Source organism: Mustela erminea, chromosome 9, assembly GCF_009829155.1.
Source record: "Mustela erminea isolate mMusErm1 chromosome 9, mMusErm1.Pri, whole genome shotgun sequence".
Classification (NCBI taxonomy): Eukaryota; Metazoa; Chordata; class Mammalia; order Carnivora; family Mustelidae; genus Mustela; species Mustela erminea.
Window position 1 is genome coordinate 10,673,258 of NC_045622.1, and position 23,986 is coordinate 10,697,243.

General features: G+C 53.8%; 1 protein-coding gene across 3 annotated transcripts in view; it reads left to right on the forward strand.

Moving 5' to 3' along the window:
* The window catches only part of ZBTB16 (zinc finger and BTB domain containing 16), a 182,927-nt gene that overhangs the window by 87,799 nt on the left and 71,142 nt on the right, over nt 1–23,986 (forward strand). For all 3 annotated transcript variants that reach the window (XM_032360465.1, XM_032360466.1, XM_032360467.1), the window contains exon 3: nt 5,027–5,124. In XM_032360465.1, the coding sequence (XP_032216356.1) occupies nt 5,027–5,124 (98 nt within the window). The remainder of the gene's footprint in view (nt 1–5,026; nt 5,125–23,986) is intronic.

Sequence of the window (23,986 nt, forward strand, 5' to 3'; positions counted from 1 at the left end):
GGGACTGTGAGGGCCTCACTGGCCAGAGCCAAGTGTTGGTTCTGGGCATGGGATCAGTTAAGCTGAGGACAAGGAAAACTTAACCTTATAAAAACCCTTATAGGATGGACTCCCCCTTTTCAAAAATGGGTAGTTCCTTCCTGCTCACTTACCCCATCAACAGACCCTAGTTCTCAGTGCTGGTCTGCCCAGCAAAACCTATGGGTCAGGCACTTGCAGATCCCCAGAAGGAAAGGGAGGGAGGGAATGAGAGAGAGAGAGATAGAGTGTAGCCCTTGGGTTTTGGGAACTGAATTCCCTCTCTAAACCTTCCTTGCCCATTGGTCTGCTTTGATTGCTCTTGTTTCTGGGAAGAAGAACTTGGGAAGAAATTGAACATTGGCCATCTGGGGCCTGGAACCGACTCTCCCAGTGTTCTCTCCTTGGCCCTCTTCGGGATGGAGAGGGGCTGAGCTTTTCCTGCAGAAAGTAGCTACAGGAGGTGCTTTTAAGGAGTCCTGTTGTGGCCGGCCATGTCTGGAGGTTGAGGGTGAGGAGGACCTAGTATGTCTTGGGTCTCTCCTGGCCTCCACTCCTTCTGCTGTTGTGTGCGAGTTGGGCAGGGGAGATGAAGGCCCATCTTGAGAATGAGGTGTTGGGTTGAAGCTCACTTGCTGTGTGGCTGCAAAAGAGGCATTGGCCTTCCTTGTGAGGACTTCAGGACCCACAGGGCAAGAGTCCAGCCCTGGGTTGGACGTGCCAATGAAGCTCTTGGGCTTGGAATACTGTTAAAGATGAGAGGAGGGACCCCATGTTAGCTGGAAAAATTTCTTAAGCAGCCCCGAGCAATCTCTTCTAAATCGAGGTCCTATGAAGAAAAGGAGAAATGAGCATGACTTCTGCCATGATACGGTTTCTAGTCCAGAGCAGACAGAATCTATGAACTCTCAGACTTCCAGCACCCGGAGACGGCTTAGTGTATCTTGCTAGCTCGGTTTGACTAGCGAGAGTTGTGTGGTTGAGAACCAGTGAGAAGGAATGAGTCTTTCTCTCAAGTTCCTTATAAAAGGTTCAGATTTGCTTTGTTCTAATTTCTCATAATGATTCAGTTCCCTTGAGAAAATAGCTAGAAACCTGCTGAAGGTTAATTTTTTCTATGTCTTTTTGGACATAATTGAAAATCTCTTACATTCATTGTGGGTTTAGCCGGTGGACCAGTGGGGGAGGCTTTGCTGGGATAGCAGCACTTCCTGGGCGTGGAGGGGGGTGGGTGTGCGGTGGCCAAGATCCTGAGCCCCTTCCCCAGCAGTGCGTGGCGAGGACCTGATGGCTCCTCCAGGAAGTCTAGAATGGGGGTTCTTGGGCCATGATGGAACTGGGTTACTTTCAAGACGCTGTTAAACAATGTTGCTGCTTCTCAGAGAAAGGAGTGTGAAAACTAAGGGCGTATGCAGAAAGGTGCAAAGATGTCCCCAGCTGCCCTCCTTTCCTGTGCTGCTGTGGGAGCTGGTGACCTCAGATGGCCATGAGCAGATAGACCTCTCAAAATGACAAGACCAGACTGGGAAATTATGCGTGTGGGGCCAGGAAGAGGGAGGTGGACAGAATTTCCATTTTAATCAAAATCCGTGGTGTAACATTGTGGGAGCGACAGTGAAGGGCTGTGGCCTATGGAACAGAGAGACCCTGAGTTCGTACAAATGTGCGCTTCTGCTTGGAAGCCAGCTGGGATTCTGTGTCCTCACCGGTCCTTCTGCAGACTGTGCCACAGAGATCTGCTGGCAGCCAAGTCTCTTGAACACACTCAGATTCTCCACCATCATCTTTTCCTGTGAGTTGGAAGCGTCCACCTTTCCATATCCATCCCTTGGTTGTTCAGAATGGTAACAGAGGACAGGTGCAAAGCAGTGCTGGGCTCTACTCGACTCCTAGAATTGTGAAGTGCTCCCTTTTCTTCTCCTGAACTTTGTGTGCCTTGCCTTCATCTCTCTGCCAAGGGAGTAGGACCTTTGTCCTCGTACTGTGTACGGATCACGGGGATGCCGTGCTCCCCTCTGCAACCTGTGTGGGGCAATGAGTTAGTGGGTCAAGTACAAGGCAGTGTCCTTACCCCAACAGTCAGACAAGATAGGACATCTGTGTCTCTGAAGCCTGGAAAACGTGTGGCAGCTGAGTGGTTCCAAAGAAATTCTACTGATGGGTTCCAGAAGTGTCTTTGACTGAAAGATAGACCACAAGTGAATAAAGGAGGAAACTCAGGTCATCTGGCTTTGAAGGCCTTAGAACGAGGAGGTTTCTGCGATTGGGTATCTATTTTTGCTTGGGCTCTCCTAGCCTGACTTCCTCGGCATCATGGAACATCACACAGTGGAACATGGCTCAGAAAAAATCATCATGCCCCATAGGGGAATTCCTTGGAATCTAGGGAAAGGGATGAAATTTAAGTTCCATAAGGGACCAGAGCCTTAGAAATCATCCACATCACTTTATATGTGAAAAAACACAGGAAGGTTATAACAACATAATTTGTCCAAGGTCATAAGACAAGTTCATGACCAAGGCAGGCTGAGGATCTGGGTCTTCTGGCTGCTCGACTGGCATTCTTCCCTGTACCCTATTACCCCCGTAGTAAGGGGCAAGGTGTATATCACCTTTCACACCACACCGATCCAGTAGGCCAGGAAAGCCACTGTTACCATTTGCCAGGCAAATCCATTCCCATCCAGAGAGAAGGCAGTGGGACTATCCAGAAAGTGTTCATTGAGGTCTGGATCGAGAGATTTGATCTGGAACCATCAGGGAGAAGAGATGGAGAGTCCAAGGGTGTGGTTGGGGACACTTATCCTGGTGGGGGCTGCTGATACTGGAAGGCTGGTCCCTCCAGCGTCCTCTGGGGGAAACAGATCTGAATGGGTATTAGTCCTCCTGTCAGCCGCCCCCTGAGACAGGGGCTCGCCTGGAAGCTGAGAAATCACTGGGGAAGAAAAGATGAGCTTGAATGAGGTAGAAACCCAGCCACGGCCATCCACCATGCCCGACCACGATCGCATATGAGAGGTTCCCCTGCTGAAACATTTGGGAGGTGAGCCTTTGCTGTTCCCCAGAGCAGACATCTGCCACGCCTGGGTAAGTGACAGGAAGGCTCTCTGCTTGTGTGGACCTGCACAGGTACACACACAGCTACCTGGGTGCATGTCTCAAAGCATGGATTACCCAGAATGGTCTTAGGACATGTCCCCGTGTCCAGCATTGTGAAATCTATTTGGAGTTAAGAGTGTTCAGTTAAAATGTTCTGTACTGTTAGTATTTCTCAACTGGGTTGGATCAGCCGTGGCCAGGAGTGAGGTAATATGGGGGTGGGGTGCACTGCAGTGTCAGGGATGCAGGCGTGTGTGTGTGCGTGCGTGTGTGTGTGTGTGTGTGATTGAGAAATTACTTGTTGCCTTTGGCAAGGAGGTAAAGGGAAAGCGAGCAAACAAAACAGCGTGATTGAGAAAGACTTCCGTGAAAGGGACGGGGCGTGTGGACACGGCATGCGGCCCTCAGGCCCCGGTGGCCCCGGACTGTGGCACTTGAGAGGCTCACCTGGGGGCTCATGAGGTTCTGACTTACCACTGGGTTCCCATTCGGGGATTTGTAAGGTGGTGGCCATGGGGGACTTGGTGTCTTCGTGGTGACCTGGGCTCCGAGGCTCAGATCTGGGCGCTGTTGGCCTGCATAGAGAGTACCTTCTCTCCACACCCTGGGTTTTGTCATTGTCCCTACCAGCCACCCTCCAGCCTTCTACTGTGGTCTCGAGCCATCACCGTCTGATGGCCAGGGGTTGTTGCTCTAAGAGAGCCTCATGGGCTATCCTCATCCTGCCTCCATCAGCTCCTGCCTCTGGCTGCCGTGGCCTGCCCCGTTCCTCAGGGCACGGCACAGAGACGGGGGTGGAGGTGGATCCTGGATCCGGCAGTGGCAAGTAAGGGCCTGAGAACAGGAGTGTGGGTGGGAGGAAAGTCAGTGTTCCGGGCCAGATGGCCCCACAGCAGCCAGCAGCTCTGAGCCCCGGCGGCCTGCCACGCACAGACCACCTTCCCAGCGCCCGGCTCTCCACTAGCCTGCCCGCTTCCCTGACCCCACCCGGCTCCGCCGCTGGGTGGGAAAGGGCCCGGTCGGAGTTGGGATAAGGACACTGCCGTGGGCTGGGCGTGTGGCCACTAGTGAACAGGACCGCTTTCTTCCCGGGGTGATCCTATAGGTCAGACCCAATTCACAGAATTGCAGTGTCGTAAACTGACATAAGGTGTGTGACCGTACTCGGAAAGCCCCACGTGACATTTGTAGAACGATGTTCCCGCTTTTCTTGCGCTCTCTCTTTCTGCCGGGGTTCTGCCTCTAGCCAAAAGGAGAGGGAAGACTAAGGCTGGGCCTCCAGGGAGGGGCGTGCATGTTGGAGACTCCCCGCAGCTCTCAGAACATCTGGAGGTGTCCAGAACGCCGGCAAATCCTTTCTATAGTGGTTCAAAACCTACTATGTGCCAGTCCCTGCCACGGGAGCCGGGGATAAGAGACAGAAGCGGGACGGGTGCGGGCCTCCTGATTCTGGCAGCGTCGCTAGGGAGCTGGACATGTGAATGGCTGCAGCACCATGAGGCCTGATGGGACCAGGGGATGCCCAGGCCTGGTGGCCTCCACGGATAGTCAATGCCAGGTCACCGGTGACCCTCCCGTGCTGCTTCCTCCTCAGCCTGAAACCGGACCTGGCTTTCCTCCCTTGGTCTTGGTGCCCATGGACAGCGTAGTACGGAGAGTCCTGTTCTTTAGTTCTCGGACAGGCCCAAGAGTAGACTCTTTCTTGGCAGCGTCCAAGGAAGAGGGGCGCGCGAGGCTGGCTGCGCGTGCAGGGACATCTCCGTTGGTGCCCGTCGGCAGCAGCCGTGCCCAGCTTCCCCCTCCCTCCTGCTCACCTGCCGGAGGGGTGGCTGCGGAGCCCCCAGGTGCGGGTGGGCTTGCCTTCCAGCCGGCCGGAGCAGCCCCAACCTCTCTTCTCCTTTCCCTACAGGAAGCTGCACAGTGGCGTGAAGACGTACGGGTGTGAGCTCTGCGGAAAGCGGTTCCTGGATAGTTTGCGCCTGAGAATGCACTTACTGGCTCATTCAGGTAGGCGATGCTGCCCTGACCGGCCCATTCGAGCACAGGCAACTGCGTCTGGCCCGCCTTCGCCCCCACTCAGAGCACGGATGTCCTGCTGCTGGCCGGGACCTTGGGTCACTGCATCCTGTGGATGGTCCCTCCAGGTTCACGGAGCAGAGGGCTCATCCTGATGGCGTGACCATCTGCACCAACCCCTCCTCGTGTCCTCGTGGGTTCCCCAGGGCTTTGTGGGCATCCGAGGTGTGGTGGACCTTCCAAAGCAGATGATGGTTTGGTCAGCACGACAGTGGTGGTGCTGAGTTCTCACGGGCTCCTGAGTCTGACTCTTGGGGTCACATTATACAGGAGCCTTTGACTGAATAGATAGAGAAAAGTTGGAACACAGACCTAGTTACGGCATGCTGTCTTTGGCGAGTTAGTTTTATCCATTTCTGGGGGGGTCAGCTGTGTGGCTGCGGGGAGATTCACCCGTATTTGGGCAAAGCCGCTCTGCCCCGTGAGGCAGGTGGAGTGGACACACCTGACATCCAGCTGCCCGCGTGATCTTGGTGGAGGGAAGGCTGTACACCAGGTCTCATGGTGCTGCTCTGAGGCTGGGGGTCTCCTGGGGTAAGCTGTAGAGGCCTCCAGACTTCCCTGCGGGGCCAGCACTCTCTTCCTTCTGATTCCCTTGCCTTTCTCCCTTGGAGTCACATTCTGGGGGAGAGGTGAGGGTCATCTCCTTATGGTCACATGTGGACCTCTGCTGTCTTGGTCCCACGTGGCCTCCCGCGCCTCACCTTCTGGCATCTGTGGAACGTGCATGGGCTTTGGGGCTAGGCCAGTGTTCAGACCTCGTCTGTAGTATATGCCATGTGACCTCAGGCGGATCTGTCCCCCAAAGTCTGTTTTCTGCCTTGGTGAGGTACAGGTCTTGCCTAGCTAGCTTGTATCCATTTTCTAAAGACTCCGGTGACAGAATGTGCGTCACAGGCATCTGCATACATGCCCTGGCATACAGGTGGTGGTCAGTAAATGCTGACTGCCTCTGCTTCGCCTTCCTTTTCCCCCGTTCCCAAAGCTCTGACCCTGAGGCATGTTACCATCCCTTTACTCCAGAAGCTTCTACCTGGCTGGCGGTTTGCCGTCTGTCCTCGCGTTGCCCATACAGTTGTGCAAATGCTGTTTTGGTGCTTTGTGTGCTTCAGGCCGCCACGGTCTTGCTGCAAAGCGTGAGGTGGCTCTGCGCGGTGTGGGCTGCTCTCTCGCTGGCATTTGTGGTGCCTTCTAAAGTCCCCTAACCCCTACTTGCTTTCCATCCTTCTCCCAAGCTTTTCTGTGCCCCAGGAGGTGGCGGCCGGTCTCAGCACGTGCAGTCTGTCCCCACATCTTTGTGTTCCGCTCCTCCTCCCTGGAAGGTCACCCACTCCCACACCTTGTTCCCCCGCACCTTCCTCTTCCTGCCCACCTCCCCCACGATGGTCTGCAGTCCTGAGCCCAGACCTCCTGTGTCCAGCATTTGCCTGGTCCTCACGGACTCCCTTTGTTCAATTTTTATAGAACGCACCTTGTATCTTTTTGTTTGCCTTCAGTTTTGTAGGCCGTTTGGGGTTCGGTGTGGGGTTTCAGAGCCGCCTGCCAGCCGGCTTGGCCGGCCCCCAAGTGCAGAGAGCGGGTCTTGGTTTATGTGCTCCCTGCTGCAGGACCCTGTGTGGTCTGTGTGTGGTGCTGGACACTTCCATGCGGGTAATGCACTTTTCAGCCTGTGGTTAAAGCTCCCTTGCCCACTCCGGAACTTGGCCTTGGGAGCATCCTCTCTCCTTCCTTGTTCCTTGAATCCAATGCTCTAGCCAGACTCAGTTAGTTACTTGTTGCTTTACGCTCTGTGTAGACGGACACAGCTTTTGCTTTCCCAGCTCTGTGGCTTTGTTCACCCCATTCCCTCTGCTTGGAATAACCCTTCCTAGTCTTGCCAGATCGTCTGAGGTCCCTTATGCAATGCCCTCCTCCACCCTCAGCCCGGAGCCGTCCTGCCTTCTTCTGGGTGTCCGTATGTCTTTATCTGAAGCTCTGTGAGCACAGTCGTTCCTCCTTGTGTTCTGGTTATTTATGGACTTGCCTTATCTCCCCTGCTTGGAGTCAGGGATAGAAATTGGGAAACCTACCTCCTTCACCATGTGGTCTTGGGCGAGAAATGAAAGCTTTTCTGTATCCTCATCTGTAAACGGGAGCTCTTAACTCTCTCAGAGGCGTTGTAAGGCTCCCATTGGACCCTCAGCCCTGGGCCTGATGCACGATCAGCTCTCCGGAAATAGAATCTCCCTCTCCCTAGCTCCTCTGATAGACTGTAAGCAAGTGGGGACAGGGTCTGTCCCCGTTATGAGTGGCACATTGCCTGGCCCATTGCTGGAGTTGCTAGGTAACTGGTCAGATGAATGAGAGCAGTTGGGGGAGCATGTCAGGGAGCTCTAGTCTCCTGCTGGGTCCCTCCTGCAATACCAATGGTGTGGACTGTCTCCCAGAGGTTCCCTGGGGGGCAGCCAGGAGCCCCTCTACCCCCGCCCCCCGGCCAGTATTGGTTGAGTGTGAGTGAGCCAGTCCCGGCCACGCTGGTGGCCACACTGGTGATGCCAGTGGGAGGGGCAGAGGGGGAGACACTGCTTACCCATGTGCAGGGGGCCCAGAGCCCCCAGTTCAGGCAAGGTGAGTGGCTTTGCACCACCCCTCTATAGCCAGTGGCCACCTGAGGACCTGCACTCCCGTCCCGGCTGAGATGCCACTGCATGGTCCTATGGTCTCAGCCCAATGCCCCCAGCAGCTCTGAGAGCTGGGTCCTGTCTCCCCAGGCTCTCCTCTCCATGACATCTGATTGTGCCGGGTGACTTGGCTCTCTGCAATGCACTTGCCGACACCCTTGATAAAGAGGATTTGGTGACGGGGGAGGTGTGAGGGTCATCATCATGCTTTAATTCGCTTTTGCAGATGGCTCGTAGCCTTCTGAGACTCTGATACTTCTATTCTCTGTGGCGGCTTTCTGCTGTCCTGCATACCTCTCACCCTGTGCTGGGATGTCTTGAAAAGAAATAGCAACAAGGGCTTAGAGAGGCTAGACCTCTTCCTGAGCTGTTCGCACCCCCTGAGACACCCGGACAGCCTCCCCGGGGGAGGGGGATCGGGGGTCGGTGTTGGAGGGCTGGGCCAGGTGTGCCAGGCCTTCTCTCGGGGGCCAGTGGCAGAAGCAGGGTTCTACACATTCTGACTCCTCTGCCAGTTGCACGATAAGAGAACCCTGGGATGTTTCCGAGGCGACCTCAGTTAGATGACGGGAGATTTTCTTGCTGCTGGGTTTTGAAGTCTCCCTCCTAGGAGCCGCCAGCAAGAGGGGCTCCTGAGGGGGTGCAGTGCTGGCGACCCGCTTTGCAGACTCTCTTGCCAAGGGTTGGAGCGGCCCTATAGAGCCTAAAACAGCAGACCATTTAGCCCCAGAACCTTGGAGACTTTTTTTTTTTTTTTTTAAAGGGGCAGGCCCTGGAGGCGTGAGCCTGGGATCTGGGTGCGGGTCATGGTGCTCCTGGCTTCCCCTCAGTGTTGTTGCTGCCCTGGGCAGGTACATTCCTGCTGTTTTCTTCTGCTCGGCCCAGCTGAACGGTACTCCTCTCGCACTTCCTTGCTCGCGCGCTGGCTGCCCCCAACCCCCTCTTGGCTAGCATGGCCTGTGTTTGTTATTGTAGTTCTGGCTTGGGGCCAGGCCTGGCGGGGAGCCAGCCTTGTGGGTACAGTGTGTACAGTGAGTGCTGAGCCAACTTTGTCATCATACACGATTAATTTTTTTTTTTTTTTTTTCTAATCTGGTAGGGGTGGGGTGAAGGAGGAGGCAAGAAGAGAGCTTCTCGCTGCTGGAGAACAGGCCACACTGACTTTGCGGAGATGTTATTTAGGAAAGGATGAAATGCGCCTGCTCGTTCTTCCTTCTGGGCTTGGCCCTTTTCTCACGTTGTCTTCCTGTCCTCTGCGTCTCCCTCTCCAAAGAAGTCAGCCTGTACGAGGCCGACGATGTGAGGTTTTATTTTCAGTGACTAGAATACTAAATTTACACTCCTAAATCAGTTTTCATTGTGTTGAAATTGACAATTTGTTTAATTAGAAGTTTGCCCTGTAGGAGGCCCTTCTTGGAGACAATTCTTTCTTTCTCCTCCTCTCTCTCTCTCTCCCTCTTTTTTTTTTTTTTTTTCTTTTTTAAGACCCTAAATGGTAGTAGGGAATGTTCAGTTTAATTGAAGTTTTTATTTCGATTTGAATGCGTTAACTAATCAAGTGTTTATGAGATATACCTGATAATAACAATATGTTTAAATTAACAAACAATAACCTAACTCATTAACTAATGAGATTGATCCAGGCAACACCCTGCCTTCTCGGAGGTGGGTTTGGGAAAGGAAGGTCAGGTCAGGAGAGTGACCACCTGGGATGTTTTTGCAGAGCTGCTCCTTCTAGAACGAGGACATGACGTGTAGGACTGTGGCAGTGAGCACGGCAGGAATCCAAGCCACTCCACGTCCTGGGATCACTCTGACCTCTCACTCCCCACCCTGTGCAGCCCTGTGCCTTGTGGGGATTGGTCCCAGAGCATCTACGACCTGCTGTGTCCTTGCCACTCCCAGTTCTCCCTTGAGTGGTGATTCCTTGCCCTGGGATGTCTGTGCAGAGACCACAGACCCAGGCGGTGGCTCGGGTTAGTTCTGGGATTTGCTGGTGTAAGGTTTCCCATTAGGTAGGATCTCCCACAGCTTGGCGCCAGTGCTGCTGGATTAGAAGCGAGCAAACCCAGAACGGCTTGCCCCTGTTTTTGACTTGACCACATGCTATTTAGAGATTCCCGTGTTTCCATGGCCTGCCCCTTTTCTGGGAGTCTTATTCATTTTTGCAGCCAGTGGACATTTACCAAGTGCTGAGTGGACTTCAGGTTCTGTGTATTTAGCACTGGAGAGAGCTTACAACATCCCTGCCCTCAAGGAACTTATGACCATCCAGTAGGAGAGATACTTGGTTATAAGGTCATGGTCAAAGACATTTGTGTGCACAAAGCACCAGAAGAGAATTCTAGGAGGAACTCACACGGGGAGGGTGTCCCTTCTAGAAGGCAAGCTTTGGAAACAGCGGGATGAGGCAGGATTGTGGAGGCCTTGAATACCAAAATATTCTGCATTTACCTGCAACACTGGAGAACCACTAAAGGATTAAATGACAGAGTGACACTTGGTTTTTTATTTTATTTTTTTCTTGGAAAGAAAGGACTGTGGGGTTTTTGATGTACACTAACCTGGAGCGTAGGATTTCTCAGACCCTCTTGGAGAAGCAGTGTGCCTGATGATCTTGGGGCATGGTTGGAGGGCAGATAGGCCCATACCTCCAGCCACGGTTAAGGGTGGCCTTCCTTTGGGAGTCCAGTCCTGCCAGCGATCAGTCCCCTGTACTCAACCCTCCTGCCTTTCTCCGGGTGTTGTGAGCCATGGCTCTTGAGAAAGCACCAGTCTCTTCCCCCTCTTAGAGCCACTGGGAAGGAATATGGTGTTTGGCTGATGGATTTTCGGATTCTAGCAACAGCACAGGGTGGCCAGGGCCTATCATCGGGGGCCTGGGTCATCCCATCTGACAGGAAAAGGCCTGGCGGGGTTAGGGCCAGAAACCAGATTGGTTCTCTTGAGCTTTCTCCTGTCCTGATCCCGTGGAAGGGAAAGAAATTATGAGACATCAAAGATCTACGGATTGTACTTGTTCCTTTTTCTTCTTTTTTAGAACACTTAGCTTTGGGGTTCAGGGTCTTTCTTCCCAAAGACAGGGAGGCATTGCAGCTGGTCAGTTCCCTGTGGCGGTGAGGCATGGTCCTCAAGCTGACGGGAGAGGCATCTTGGGTTTAACGGGGGCCTCTCAGGACCCGCCGCTTGCTGCTGGCACCTCTGAGCCTAAGATGGGGCAGGTTCATGTCCTCTCTGCCTGCTCTCGGCGAATGTCCCTGTCCGTTCTTCAAGTTCGCGCCTCGCCATCGGGCTAAAACAGATGACCCAGAAGAAACTTCCCAAGGCCCCTTATCTCCCTCAACACGCCTTGCAGAGGCAGGCACTGTGCGGGGGGGATGGGTTCAGAGCACAGGGAGGGGCCGCTGGGAGTGGCTCGGGGGCCCACGATCTGCGATCTGCGTGGATGTTGGGGTGCAGACAGAGGGGAAGAGGGGAAAAGTAGCCACTTTCCCCGCGCGCTCTTGAACACTGTGCTCTTGGTCTGTCTCTCCCCCTCCCTGCCCTGAATTTGGCCCGCTTCCCGAACTTTTTCCCAGAGTGGTGTCGTCACTGGCCTGCCGGCAGGCCTGGATGTTCTGCCAGCATTCCAGAGAGTTTATGATCGCCTGCAGATGTGCCTCCAAGAACACACTGTACCCAAAGCAGAAATTAATGCAGGCTTGACTGCTGTCCAAGCCCATCCACGGGAGAGAGGAAAAAGAAAACAAAAACTGTTTAATGCTGTTTATAAATTATACACTGGCTGATGAAAAATACATTTCTTCCCCCCTCTGCCCCCTTCCTCACCACCCCCCCCACCCCCGCCCCTTCTCGCTTTCTGCCTCGGGAGCCTAAATGGAGACCAGAAGAATATGGTTTTGCTTTTTAGCTCCTGTTTTGGCTGGGATCCGAAACCCTGCTGCTGATTCACAGCCAGAGTATTTTTCCCCTTTACCTGATGAAATATACTGATTTTTCCAGCCCAGATGGGGTGCTTTTGGTTTCGTTGTCTGGGTCGTCGTTGTTGTTGTTTTAAACTTTTTATTTATTTATTTATTTTTGGCGGAGGGTTGTGTTTACATCAAGTGACAGGTCCTGTGATAGCCCTGGGTGTGGTGCCCCCCCCTCAAGGCAGGTAAAACCCCACATTTGCCCGCCTCGGTGCTGCTGGGTGCGCGTGGCCCAGCTTCCCAGCCCTGAAGACGGCCAGTCGGGCCAGCCCCACAGAGGAAGCTGGCAAAGTTCATTGCAGGTCATTGTATTAAACAGTGTTCTACCACGTCTCACCCCCTCCCCTGCCTCCCGCCCCGCACCTACAGCCCCTGTGTGAAAAGGGGTTCGCATATCCCTCCCCACCAAATACACATGTCTCTCTCTCCATATGGTGCCTTAGCAGGGGTTGGGGAAGCTCGTTGCCTCTACCCCTCTGAATCCCAGCCTCTCCCCCTGCACCCAAGTCCCCCGACCCAATTTATTCTATAAATTCGCTTTCACATTATGTCTATCCATTTACATGGCTTTTGTGTTTTTTAATACTGCTAATGTTTATCATTTGCCCAACAGGCTCGACAGATTTTGCTTCCTGTAGAGCACCGAGGCTTTAGAGCCCCCTGGTTGCTAAGTAGCAGTCTCCCTGTACTGTAATGGGCTGATTTTGTATTCCGTTCAGCGCTGTATCTTATTTTTGTATGCAAGACAAAGTGTTTTGATGGAGGACGATTGCAGCAGTGTCTGGAGGCTGTTTGGAGTTTTATGGGCTGTACAGTACACTGTGTGCTCTCCGAACAGAACACAGGCTGTTGAATTTTGGATTGGATTTGTCATTTTTCCCCCCTCAGAGAGGAGCCTGTCAGATAGAACATTACTTTAAGGGTGGAGGAAAGAAAGTGGAAATTATGTAATAACCTCTGTGTGTGTGTGTGTGTGTGTGTGTGTGTTTCTCTGTCTCTGGTGTTTCTCTGTCTCTGATGTTTACGGCCTCCAGAATAGGGTGGTTTCTCGGCCACACGCCCTCTCCCACCACCCTGTGATGTTGGCAGTGAGTCTGGGCGGTGATAGTCCCCTGGGGGAAGGGAATGGCCCTAGAGAGGTGGTGGGGGGGCGGTTCCTTGTCTGTCTCCTGTTTGTTCTCCTCTCTCCTGATCTCTCCCCTGCTCCTTCCGTCCTTCCTAAGCTCTGAGCTGTTTCACTGGCCCTTGCTTTGGTCTGAGGGTGATTAGATTCTGGGGTTGTAGGTGGGGGAGGATGTTGGTGTGGGGCCCACCCCCAAGGTCCACACCTTTTGCTTCCCAGACGTGCCCCCCGCCGGGCTTCGTGGGCGTTCAGTCCGTGCTCTCCGCTGTGGCCGTCACCCCTGGCCCTCCAGTCCCTGGGCCGGGGGGCTACTTGGTGGGGTCTGGCCATTCCAGCGGCACCGCTCCCCGGCGGGCCTTTGAGCGCCCTCTTCTGGGCTGTCCGTGGTGGCAGGAGGCTGCGCTTTGGCGGGCCTCTCTTCCCTTCTCACTTGTCCCCCAGTCTCCTCTCACACCGTTTCTTTGTCCCTGTCCTGACGTCTGTCTTGGCCCCAGCCCCGTCCTGCTGCTCCTCTGTGTTTCCTGTGTTCCTTCTCAGGTCTTCATCTGTCTTTGTCTCCATGCATCGTCGCTGGTCTATCTCTCCCTCTCTCACTCCTCAAAGCATCGTAGCTTGGCAGTTGGGTGGGGTTGGGCTGGGGAACAAAATGTCCCACCAGGCAGGGCCCGGGGACGACCCCTAAGTGAGTCCTCGCAGAGCCTGGAACCTTGTGTGCTCTGCCCTGGCCTCTCAGGGAGCAGCATGGGGCTTCCTGGCTTCGCTTCTGCTCCCCCTGGGTCCCTGGATGTTTTCTCGAGTCGAGCTGGGCAGGGGCCACTGGGAGAGCGGGGTTTGGTTTTGCAAGGTCCATATTGGACACTGCTGCTGGCGCCATGCTGATGGTGGTTTGTCCCAGGCCCCTGGGGTCAGCGCCCCCGGGCATCCTCACACACCACTGACCTGGCGTCGTGCGTCGCCCTCCGAGGGCTCTCGGTGAAAATTCGGTGAGTAATGCGACGTGTTGGTGTTTCGGGGGCAGCTCTCGGTTTGGTGGGGCCTGCGGCTTGCACAATTTGGGGAACCGTCTGTCAGAAGGTGAGGGATTGGAGGTGTGAGGACCCGCCACGGGGAACAGGCTGGCGGTGCCAGGGAGGGCCTGGGGTACAAACGTGCTGCTGAAGCGGGCGCTCCTTCAGGGAGGACCGGCTGCTTAGAGCGGCTGCGAGGAGCTGCTGGTGGAAGGCCCCAGAGTGGGAGCAGCAGAGTAGGGAGAGTCAAAGCCAAGGCCAAGGAGGGTGACATCAGCTCCATCCTGGGGACTCTCCCCCCCGCCAAAGTGGCAGCCGTGGTCACAGGCCTCACATTTGCATTCCCACGGGGGTCAGGACAGATCCTCCTGCCTTGGGTAAGCGGCCTCTGGTCCCAGGGGGCCCAGACTTCACGTTCTGAGGATTTCATGTTCTCTTCTCAATGAGGCTGGCAGGTGGGGCCAGACAGAATGTCCCACGCACACAGCGCCGCTGGGGAGATCAAGGCACACGGTAGCATCCTGGCCTGCACACTGGCCTTTAGGGACTGGCCATGAAATGACAGGACAGCCACCCTTTTCTTAGAGGCCGCACCTGCTCGGGTCTGTGACTTTGGTTCTCCTGCCTCCCTGGGCAGTCGAAGGGTGTCAGCCTGGGGCAGAGCGCTGGTTCTCTTTTGGGGCACATGGGGGCATACGCACGTGTGTGTGCGCACGCGCGCACGTGCACGTGCGTGCCTGTGTGATTCGGGAGGAACGCTGGGCTGATGGAAGTAGACATTAAGGTCTGGGAGTGTCTTCCTTGGAGCTTCCAGACTCCTCAGTTCCTTAGGGTCCATGGAGAAAGTAGGATGAACAGTTCTTTGGGAAGGACACCACTGACTCCTTGGAGGGTGCAGAGAAGCTGCAGAAGCTGCAGTCAGGTTCCCAGAAATGAGGGGGATTTATGTATGTGAGTGTATGAACATGTGTGCGTGCACGTGCGTGTGTTTGGGAGAAAAGAGAGATTGAGAAGAAGCGTTTACATGAAATACTCAAAATTGTTCCTCTGCTGTAATGGCCCCGCACAGACCATTACCTTGCAGATTTAAAAACTAAATGAGCTCATCATATCTAGTGACTTCTACCGACATTCATGCTTGATTGCAAAGCCTGCGTTACCTCCGAATTTGAACTTCATTGTTTGTTATGAATTCTTGAATGTTGGTGGCGTGTGTCCCTCTCGTGGGTTCGGCCCCGAGCACGTCGACGCCGTGTGACAGACGGACGTGTTTCTCAACAGGACCCCACTGAAGAACATTTTCATTTTTCAAAAACGAGCCCTGTGCCCTCTAGATCCGGGTCTGGAGTTTCTGAGGAATCCAGTGGGCCAGTGAGAGACATGGGTCGACTTTGGAGGGGGCTGCCGCTTTGCATTTTTGTAATTTAATAATTTGAGTTTCATGTGAATGATTCTGCCTGCCGTGCACTACTCTGCATTTTCATAACTGTCTCTTCCACTTTGGGTAAAGGAAGGGAGGGAAGAAGTACCAGCAGCAGCATTCTGTGGGCAGAGGAAGAAAACAAGAGAATGGGGCAGAGAACGGGCTAAATTTAAAATTGTAATTGGCTGACTTCCACTGGCTTGCGGGTGTTTTAATGACTCATAATAACTTCATTTAAAACCAGCTGAGCAGAAAATAGATTGGAGAGGAGCCTCGGGCCATTATGGATTTGTTTTTTTTGACAAGCTCGGTTTTGAGCAGCCAGGAAGGCTCTCAGAGAGGGCTTGGCTGTGTTCTCTCTCTCTCTCTTTCTCCCTCTCTGAGGGCTGGTGGTCTGCCCGGGAGAGATTGTATAGAAACCAGGACTGTTTTTTTTTTTTTTTTTTTAACCCCCCCCTTTTTTTAACTGATTAAAAATAGATGCCTTGAGGTATTATTTTAGCATCAGTAGGATTTTTTTTTTTTTTACTTTTGATGTGGTAAATGGAACATAAATAAAATTGTTTTTGAAATTACTGAATTAATTAGGTAGTAAAGCAACTACAATGCATAAATTTCTTCGCCGGTTGTCCTGATCCATATTGGGGGGCGTTTCCCTTTCTGCCCCATCCCCTGCTCCTCTCTCCCCCGCCAGCCTCACCTTCCACCCCGTGCAGACCCTTCCTTTGAATGGCGAGGTTCTTTTACCATCCTGGCACCAGCTAAGTTATTATTATCATTATTATTATTAATTATTTTAAGATCTATAGGATTTGGACAGGGCTAGTTCGGTCCAGCTACCCAGCCAGCTCGAGGAAGCTCAAGTTTTGGAAATTGCCAGAAGAGGCTCTAACCTGCCTCTAGTCCTTTTAAATAGCTCCTGCCTGCTTCCCGTGCTAGGAATGGTGCCAGCCGGTGAGTGCTCCTTTTTCTCTTGTCTTTTAAAGGCAGCCAGTGCAGCCATAGCATGTGTCTGTCTGGGTAGGACAAGAGGCCACCCCCCATCTGATTGCTCGGAGCCATTTATCTACCCCTTCTTATGGCACCTGTCACCTTCTTTGTGTCATAGCTATTTATTTGCTTGTCCTTTTTTGCCTGCTAGACTCTGAGCTTCTTCAGAACCTGTGATTTATTTCCACATCCCCCTTTCTACCTAGCAGAGCAAGCTGCACGGTGGTTGTAACTCATTTTTGGAATAAACTAACGGGGGTGGGGGGAGTGGGTGAGGGCGTGGTTGGCTGTCTGGGACGAAATTGCTCCGAAACTCCCTCCTCCTTCCTGCCAGGCCTGGGATGCAGCAGTCTGGATGACCAGACCAGGATGGAGGCAAGCCTTACTGGCCGCAGGCTCTATTGCCTCCCCATGGTCAGACAACTCGCAGGCTCTCAGGAGAGATCTGTTGAATAAGTGAATGGCTCAGGATGGACGGTAGGGACAAGGGAAGGAGAGAAAGGCACTTTCCCGAAGGCCTGCTGTGTTTCAGGCACAGTACTTGGCGCTCTGTGTGTCCGAGCTCAGATATCCTACATTGACTCTGGAGTATCGAGAGGCTGATTCCATTTTGTAGGGGCGGACAGGAAGGCTTCAAGAGTTGAAGTCACTTGCGTTAAGGTCAGACGGCTAGGATGTGGCAGAGCTGGATTTGGAGCCAGAGCTGTCTGCCCCCCTCCCCTTGCTTTTCTAGCACACCACACTGCTGTACCTGTTCCAGTGCTCGCTTTTCTATTTGTGGGGATAAGCAGTGTCTCAGAGCCTGGGAGGCTGAGACAGGGAGAGCCGGTGAGGCCCTGCCCTTAGGGGGGATGCTGTGGCTGGGGCTTCTGCTCGGGGCCTTGTACCTGGGCCGTCAGAGCAGGTGGGTGGCATATGAGCCCTTTCTGCTCTGCTGGAGTCACATGGTGAGCTGAACTGCCACTGTGACCATTATTCTTCCCCATTGCCTTACGGGGCTGGGATTGGGTCATTCTGGGAGCATCGCTAGTGGCCCCCGGGAGTGAGTGTATGGCCCTCCCAACCAGGCGAGAACTTGGTCATATCACGTTCCCAGCACCATCCCACGCAGAGAAGAGGGAACAGGACCCGAGAGCTGCCTTGGGTTCCTCCTGCACGGCGACCCAGCTGGGTGCTGTGATTGTGGGGGGAGGCCCTCTGCGGTGCTGAGTCAGTACTGAAAGGGTCAGCCGGCTGCTGCTGCATCCCAGAAATGTGGGGGCTCTGATGCCTTGGGTTGTCACTAGCTTCTCAGATGCTCAGGGTCCTGGAGTCAGGGAGGTGGTGGCCTCTCTGACCTTTTGGATTCTGTCCAGGGAGACTGAACCACTTGACATGAAGCTCGTTCTCTCTGTTCTTCAACAACCTTATCTTCCCCAGGCCACACTGTGGACGCTGGAGCCTTCTCTGGGGACGGAAACATCAACCAAATGGGAACCAGATGCCAAAGGCTGGGCAGTTAGAGGAAACCCCTCTAAGTGTTCTGGGTCACTACATGTGGCTTTCTTTTGGGGGGAAGTCATGAATGGATTCATCTCTTAGCAATTACCCACTGAGGGCCAGTGACTGGCAAACCACTGCAGAACAGAGGGGCTGCCGCCGGGGTCCCTACCCGCAAGGGTCTATGGGCCTGGCTGAGAACATGATGCGAACCGTCAGCAGGGCTGGGTGTGCTCACTGTCCCCACAAGGGGGAAAGTCAGTGCCACAGTGGAGGGGAGGGAGGGACTCCCCAGGACCAGGGCGATGAGGAATGGCTTCGGGAGAGGCGGATTTTTATTTCCTGCTGCAGTGTCCAGATGGTGCTTTGTGGTAGGTGAGGGGCCTGCTTTGGTGGACAAGATGAAGCAGGAGCTTCTGTGAATCAGAACCAACCAGACAGACACCTCTGCCTTCTCCTCCTCTTCCTCCTCCTCTATACACAGCAGTTGAGGGGGACGGCTGAGGAGATCTAGAGCCTCTTTCTTGTATTTGAGAATCCTCAGAGTTCTAAGGATGCTACGACTGTCCTTGAGCTGCAGGTTGAGAAACCTTGCATTAAAAATGAGACGCTAGCACGGCGGGTGGGCCTGCCGTGCTGAGGCCTGCACAGAACACACACACATGCACAAGTAAGGGTCAGATGGGACACAGATCCAGAGTATTCTGTATTTCTCACACAAGAGGAGAGGACCCCCCCCCGCCCAGGGCTCCTGGAAGCCCAGGTTGAGGACACATAGCCTCAAGGGCTGTGATTTGGTAGGGATGAGGCCAGGGGCTTGGCTGCCCTGGAGGGATGTGAAGGGACACGGGGCCCAGCGTCCTGGCCTACCGTGTGCTTTTCTTGAACGGGACAGGAGCTGTCCCCATAGGTGGGAAGGCAGTGGGAGAGAGAGAGGTGGATGCTCTGTTCTGCCATGCTCCTTTATGTGGACCCTCTTTAGGATTCAATCGACAAAGAGGTCTCTTCTAGACTGCCCCCGCCAAGTTAACATGCTCCCTCCTTCTCCTTCCCCCAACTGTCCCATTTTCTTAAAAAATATTTTATTTTATTTTATTTTTTTAAAAAGATTTTATTTATTTATTTGACAGACAGAGATCACAAGCAGGCAGAGAGGCAGGCAGAGAGAGAGGAAGGGAAGCAGGCTCCCTGCTGAGCAGAGAGCCCGATGCGGGGCTCGATCCCAGGACCCTGAGATCCTGACCTGAGCTGAAGGCAGCGGCTTAACCCACTGAGCCACCCAGGTGCCCCAACTGTCCCATTTTGATTGGAATTCTTTCACTTGCCAGGGAAAGGGAAAAGAAAAAAAAAAAGGAGTTCTAAACTTTCCATTAGGTAGTTGGGATAAGAAGTCTTCTGGGGCAGTCGGATTAAGCCCCGGCAGCTCTCTCGCGCACTATTACGAGCTAATTGAGCACCAGGAGCTCATCGGCAGCTGCAATGAGCATTTTGTCGGAGTAATTTTATGCAAGGCCACAGTCATTTTCAGTAACAAGGTACTCCAGGTAAGGAGAGAACGCCCTGAAACTTTCGATTTGCTGGAGTCTTCCTCCACTGCCTTCATTAACATGAGCCGAGGATAGACAGAGGCCCGGAGACCAGATCTTTCGGGAGGCTGCGGTCCCTCAGGGGCTGACTGGCCCAGATCTCATGGTCCCTTTGTTGGGGCCCGATGGGAACAGCCCCGTACATCTGGGAGAGCCCTGCTGGGTCAGTTTTGCATTGACTGAGGTTTGGGGGGTCCGGAGTCAGATGTTCAGAGAAGACGAGGGACAGATGTGGGTTCTGGCAGTCCGGGGAGAGCTGGCCAGGGAGCAGGGAGAGTCCTGGCCAGTGTCTTTATCAGTGACCTACGTGTTGAGAGCAAGACCTGAACACAGGCAAGAAGGCCCCAGTTGTACCTTCTCTCCCTCCCTCCCTCTCAGGGTTTGTGTTGTGGGTGGATGGGGTGTGAGCCTGAGTAAGTGGGACCAGTGCAGCTCCTGGGTGTATGGACGGGGTCTTTCTTATCCCAGAGGTTTTTTTTTTTTTTTTTTTTTTTTTTTTAGTGAGCATGCGTGCATGGGGTAGAGGGTAGGGAGAGGCAAAGGGAGAGAGAGAATCCTAAGCAGCCTCCGTGCCTGGTCATGACCTGAGCTTAAAATCAAGAGTCGGACACTTAACCAGTGCCACCCAGGCACCCCCCACCCCCTGCAGAGGATTCTTTATGGTAGGACTTTCTTACCCGTGCTGCGCTCCCAGCACACCTGCCTCTCCACCAGAACTTCCCTCAGGAGCCCGAACCTGCCATCCACAAGTCCTGGGCGCAGTGGGCCGGGAGGGGTCTCTCAGTGCCCTTTGGTGGGGATGCTGAGGCCTGGCCAAGCTGAACGTGTCATCTGGGTAGGCCTGCTGAACCTCTGGCCCGCTGCTCGTCAGCCCTCAGTCATGCCCCTTAGAGGACGGCACCCAGATCCTCTACCCCCTGGCCCCCGGGGGGTAGAGGTGGGGAGGTAGGCCGCGTCACTGTCACCAGAGGACTCTGTCTTTCTGACACTAAGGGCCTTGTGTGGCTTTCTTCTGTTACTCTCAGCCCTGAACAGCCTAGAATTCTGCTCTGGAGCATATGCAGACTAGCCACACACACACACACACACACGCACACGCACACGCACACACACGCATGTGCACGCACACACACATGTGCATGCACATGCACGCGCGCGCACACACACACGCACGACCCTCCTGTTCTTCATCTCCCACATTAGTTTTCGAGCCTCGGCCCCGTCCCTGGCCTGGACCACCTCCTTCCTCCATCGCACAGCCATAAAAGCTGGTCGCAGGCAGAGGCCGGCTGCATCAAGGCCGGAATGTGGTATTTGGTTAAACTGTAAAATTAGCTAGGGAAGTTAATGAGGCATCCCGCCTCTGCCTTCCGAAGAGCAAGAAGTTTATAAAGGGGATCTGAGCACCTTGCCCGCGAAGGGGAGGAAGAGAGGATGGGAGGAGGGAGGGGCTGGCTGGGAAGGCAGAGGAGCCTCTCCCAGTAAGCTCGCAGGCCTGGGAGCCGGCTGGTGGGGGACCCGAGAGGTCATCCAGCCCCTCAAAGCTCCTGCTTGGGACAGATCCCATCAGACGCTTTGAGTCCGTGGTGCTCTTGACCTCGTGTCTACAGACACCCTGAGATGGCATGCAACCAGCTGGTGATTAGCCCTTCTAGCGTCAGACTCTGTGTGTGTGTGTGTGTGTGTGTGTGTGCGCGCGCCTGTGTGTGTGTGCGCACGCAAGGCTGCAGAGACAAGGACTAAACCTAGAAGGTGCCCACGACAGAGTGACGGTAACCCGGACAGCTCATGTGGACTGAGGGCCGTCAGGTGCCAGATTATCCTGCCAGGCACTTCACGACCTTGCTCGATCCCCACAAGCCCCCACTGAGGCTGGGGCTGTTAGGATTCCACGGGATGTGGAGGAAACTGACTTCACTCTCCCAAGATCGCCCTGCAAAAAGGAGGCAGTGTTGGGCTGTAAACCCAGGCTGGCTGGCCCCTGATGCTGCTGGTCTTCACCTCTGAGACCAGGGCGTTTTCATTCCTTTTCCAGGCTGCTCTCGTCACCCCCAGCCCCTGGTTCGCAAGGCACAGATCGCACGCTCGTGAATGTCACCCCAAACCTTTGGAAGTCACGGTCTCAAAGGTGCGTGCGAAAGAGCTGCCAACAGTCTATTTTCTGCACACACCAAATTCTCAGGTCCTCTAATTACACCAAACAAACCTTCCTGTTTTCAAGCAGCAACTCGATGTCATTTTAGTTGTCAGATTCGCTTTAATAACGCCTAACACGGGGGAGGGTCATCTCCCCCAGCTCTGCACGAGGTCAGCCACAAGAGGCGAGTTGCGTTTTGTTGTTTTGGGCGGTGGTGGGGGGTGATTCATGCTAAGAAGGGGCATTAGAGGGTGACCGGCCATGTTTCTGTTTCAAAAAGTGTGGAGTCTCCAGGCTTCTGAATTTTGAGCCTGAAAATGTCAGTGCTGGAGCTGTAATGTAACACCTCAATTATGGTGCAGGGGGTAAGAAGGAAAGACTCTGAAGCCTGCAAGGTTCCTTAGATCCATAGCCTGGGCCTCAATTAAGGTCTCAGAAACACCAAAGGCAAGCCAGTGAGTGTCATTTTTAACCAGTTTGAACATTTTACTACTTCCTAACATCAGAAGCGCCCGGGCTGGAGAGCCTGCTTCTTGTCCTCAATAAAGTGATTAAGCTGAATGGGTGTTGGGGGGTATTATTAGGCTGAGATGGGCTAAAAATAGAAATGCTCTGTTTTCTGAAAGCCACAGCAGGCCTGGAGAGACTGGCAGCCGCGACGTGCCACCAAGGGGCCTGTGGAAGGGGGAGGGCGGGTGGCAGTCCCCCCGGGCTCGGTCTGAGATGGGGCGGTGGGTGTTGTGACGGGCGAGCCAGGTGACGGGCCTCTTTCCCAGCTGTCATCAGGAAGAGAGGAACAGTAGAAGCTGTGGATTGGTGGTTTCTGCCTTGGCGTGTGTGTGTGTGTGTGTGTGTGTGTGTGTGTGTGTGTATGAATTTACAGCAGCTGGCAACTCTGCAGTCCAGGATGGCCACCTCAGCCCAAGATTTACATATTTAGTCCCAAACGAGTTGGATTTGTGTGCCCTTCTTGGGGGGAAGGGGTCCAATTTGGGCAGTGAATAAAGGGCAGGTTATAAGGGGCACATGCGGCATGGGGAGGGAGGGGTGAAGGGAAGAGACCCTCGAAGCCAAGAGTGAGCATCTGTTCTATAAAGCCTCAATTAGCAAGGCTGCCCAGAAAGGGGGAATAAAGAGACTTTTTGGTTAAGTGAAGGTCAACCAGGGAAACCTTGTCTGTTTCAGCCTCTGAAAGAATGTGTTTGCTATCGTCGATCAGTGTGAGAATCTATTTTTCTACTTTGGAAACAATTGATTTTTTTAAAATTTTATTTATTTTGAAAGAGAGAGAGTGAGCACATGCAAGTGGGGGAGGGGCAGAGAAAGAGAGAGAATCATCAGCAGACTCCCTACTGAGTGTGGAGCCGAACTCAGGGCTCGATCTCCCAACCCTGAGATCAGGACCTGAGCTGAAATCAAGAGTCAGACCCTTAACTGATTGAACCACCCCCATGCCCCATCAACTGACTGTTTTTCATGATAGAATATCTTGCTTGCTTAGAAATCAAAAGGAGAATGTCAAGGAGGGGAGTTAGCCATGGAGGTTGCAGAGAGAGACTTCTTCTTCTTCTTTTTTTTTTTAAATGATTTTATTTATGTATTTGAGAGAGAGAGAGAGGGAGCACGAGCAGGGAGAGAGGCAGAGGGAGGAAAAAAAAGGGAGAAGCAGATTCCCCATTGAGCAGAGAGCCCGATGCGGGGCTTGATCCCAGGACCTTATGGTCATGACCTGAGCTGAAGGCAGACGCTTCACTGACTGGGCCACCCAGGCGCCCCATGGAGGGCTGTTCCTAACTGGGGTTTTATTGTAAGTCAGCCCGGAGGATCGGCTGTACCTTTTCTTCTGTAAAGCCCTGCACGTTCTCTTGTCCTCAACCTCATTCCTCTCCTGCTACTGCCAGGTGGTTCTGAGGGGATATTTTTCAGATGCAGAAATGGTGGCCGAGGAAATCAGGATGCTAGAATATACCACTGTGCCCAGCAGAGCTGGATGTAGAGCCTGGAGCCCCTGGTTCCCAGTCTAGACTCTGATGGGCACTGCTGTCACACCTGGGCACCAGGAAGTTGTTCTTGACAGAGAAAGTGCTCAGAGAAGAGCATTTGCCGGGGGGGGGGGGGGGGGGGGGGGGGGGGGGGGGGGGGGGGGGGGCGGGGGGGATGGCCTGGGAGCGTGTGGGGAAGACCCACCGGCGCCAGAGTGTGGAGGACGGCCGAGGACTTGAGCACGCTGCCTTTGGGGCCTTTTTCTGCCTCCCTGAGTAGGAGCGTTTTATTCTTTAACCTCTGATAGCATCAAAGGCCTCTATTTGGTGGGCTCTCCGTGCTGCCACCCCGATTTCGTTTCTGTTTCTTTGATGCACACTAGCTATGAAACCTTGGCTAAGTGAACCAAGATTTTCAAACTTCCACGTTCGCAT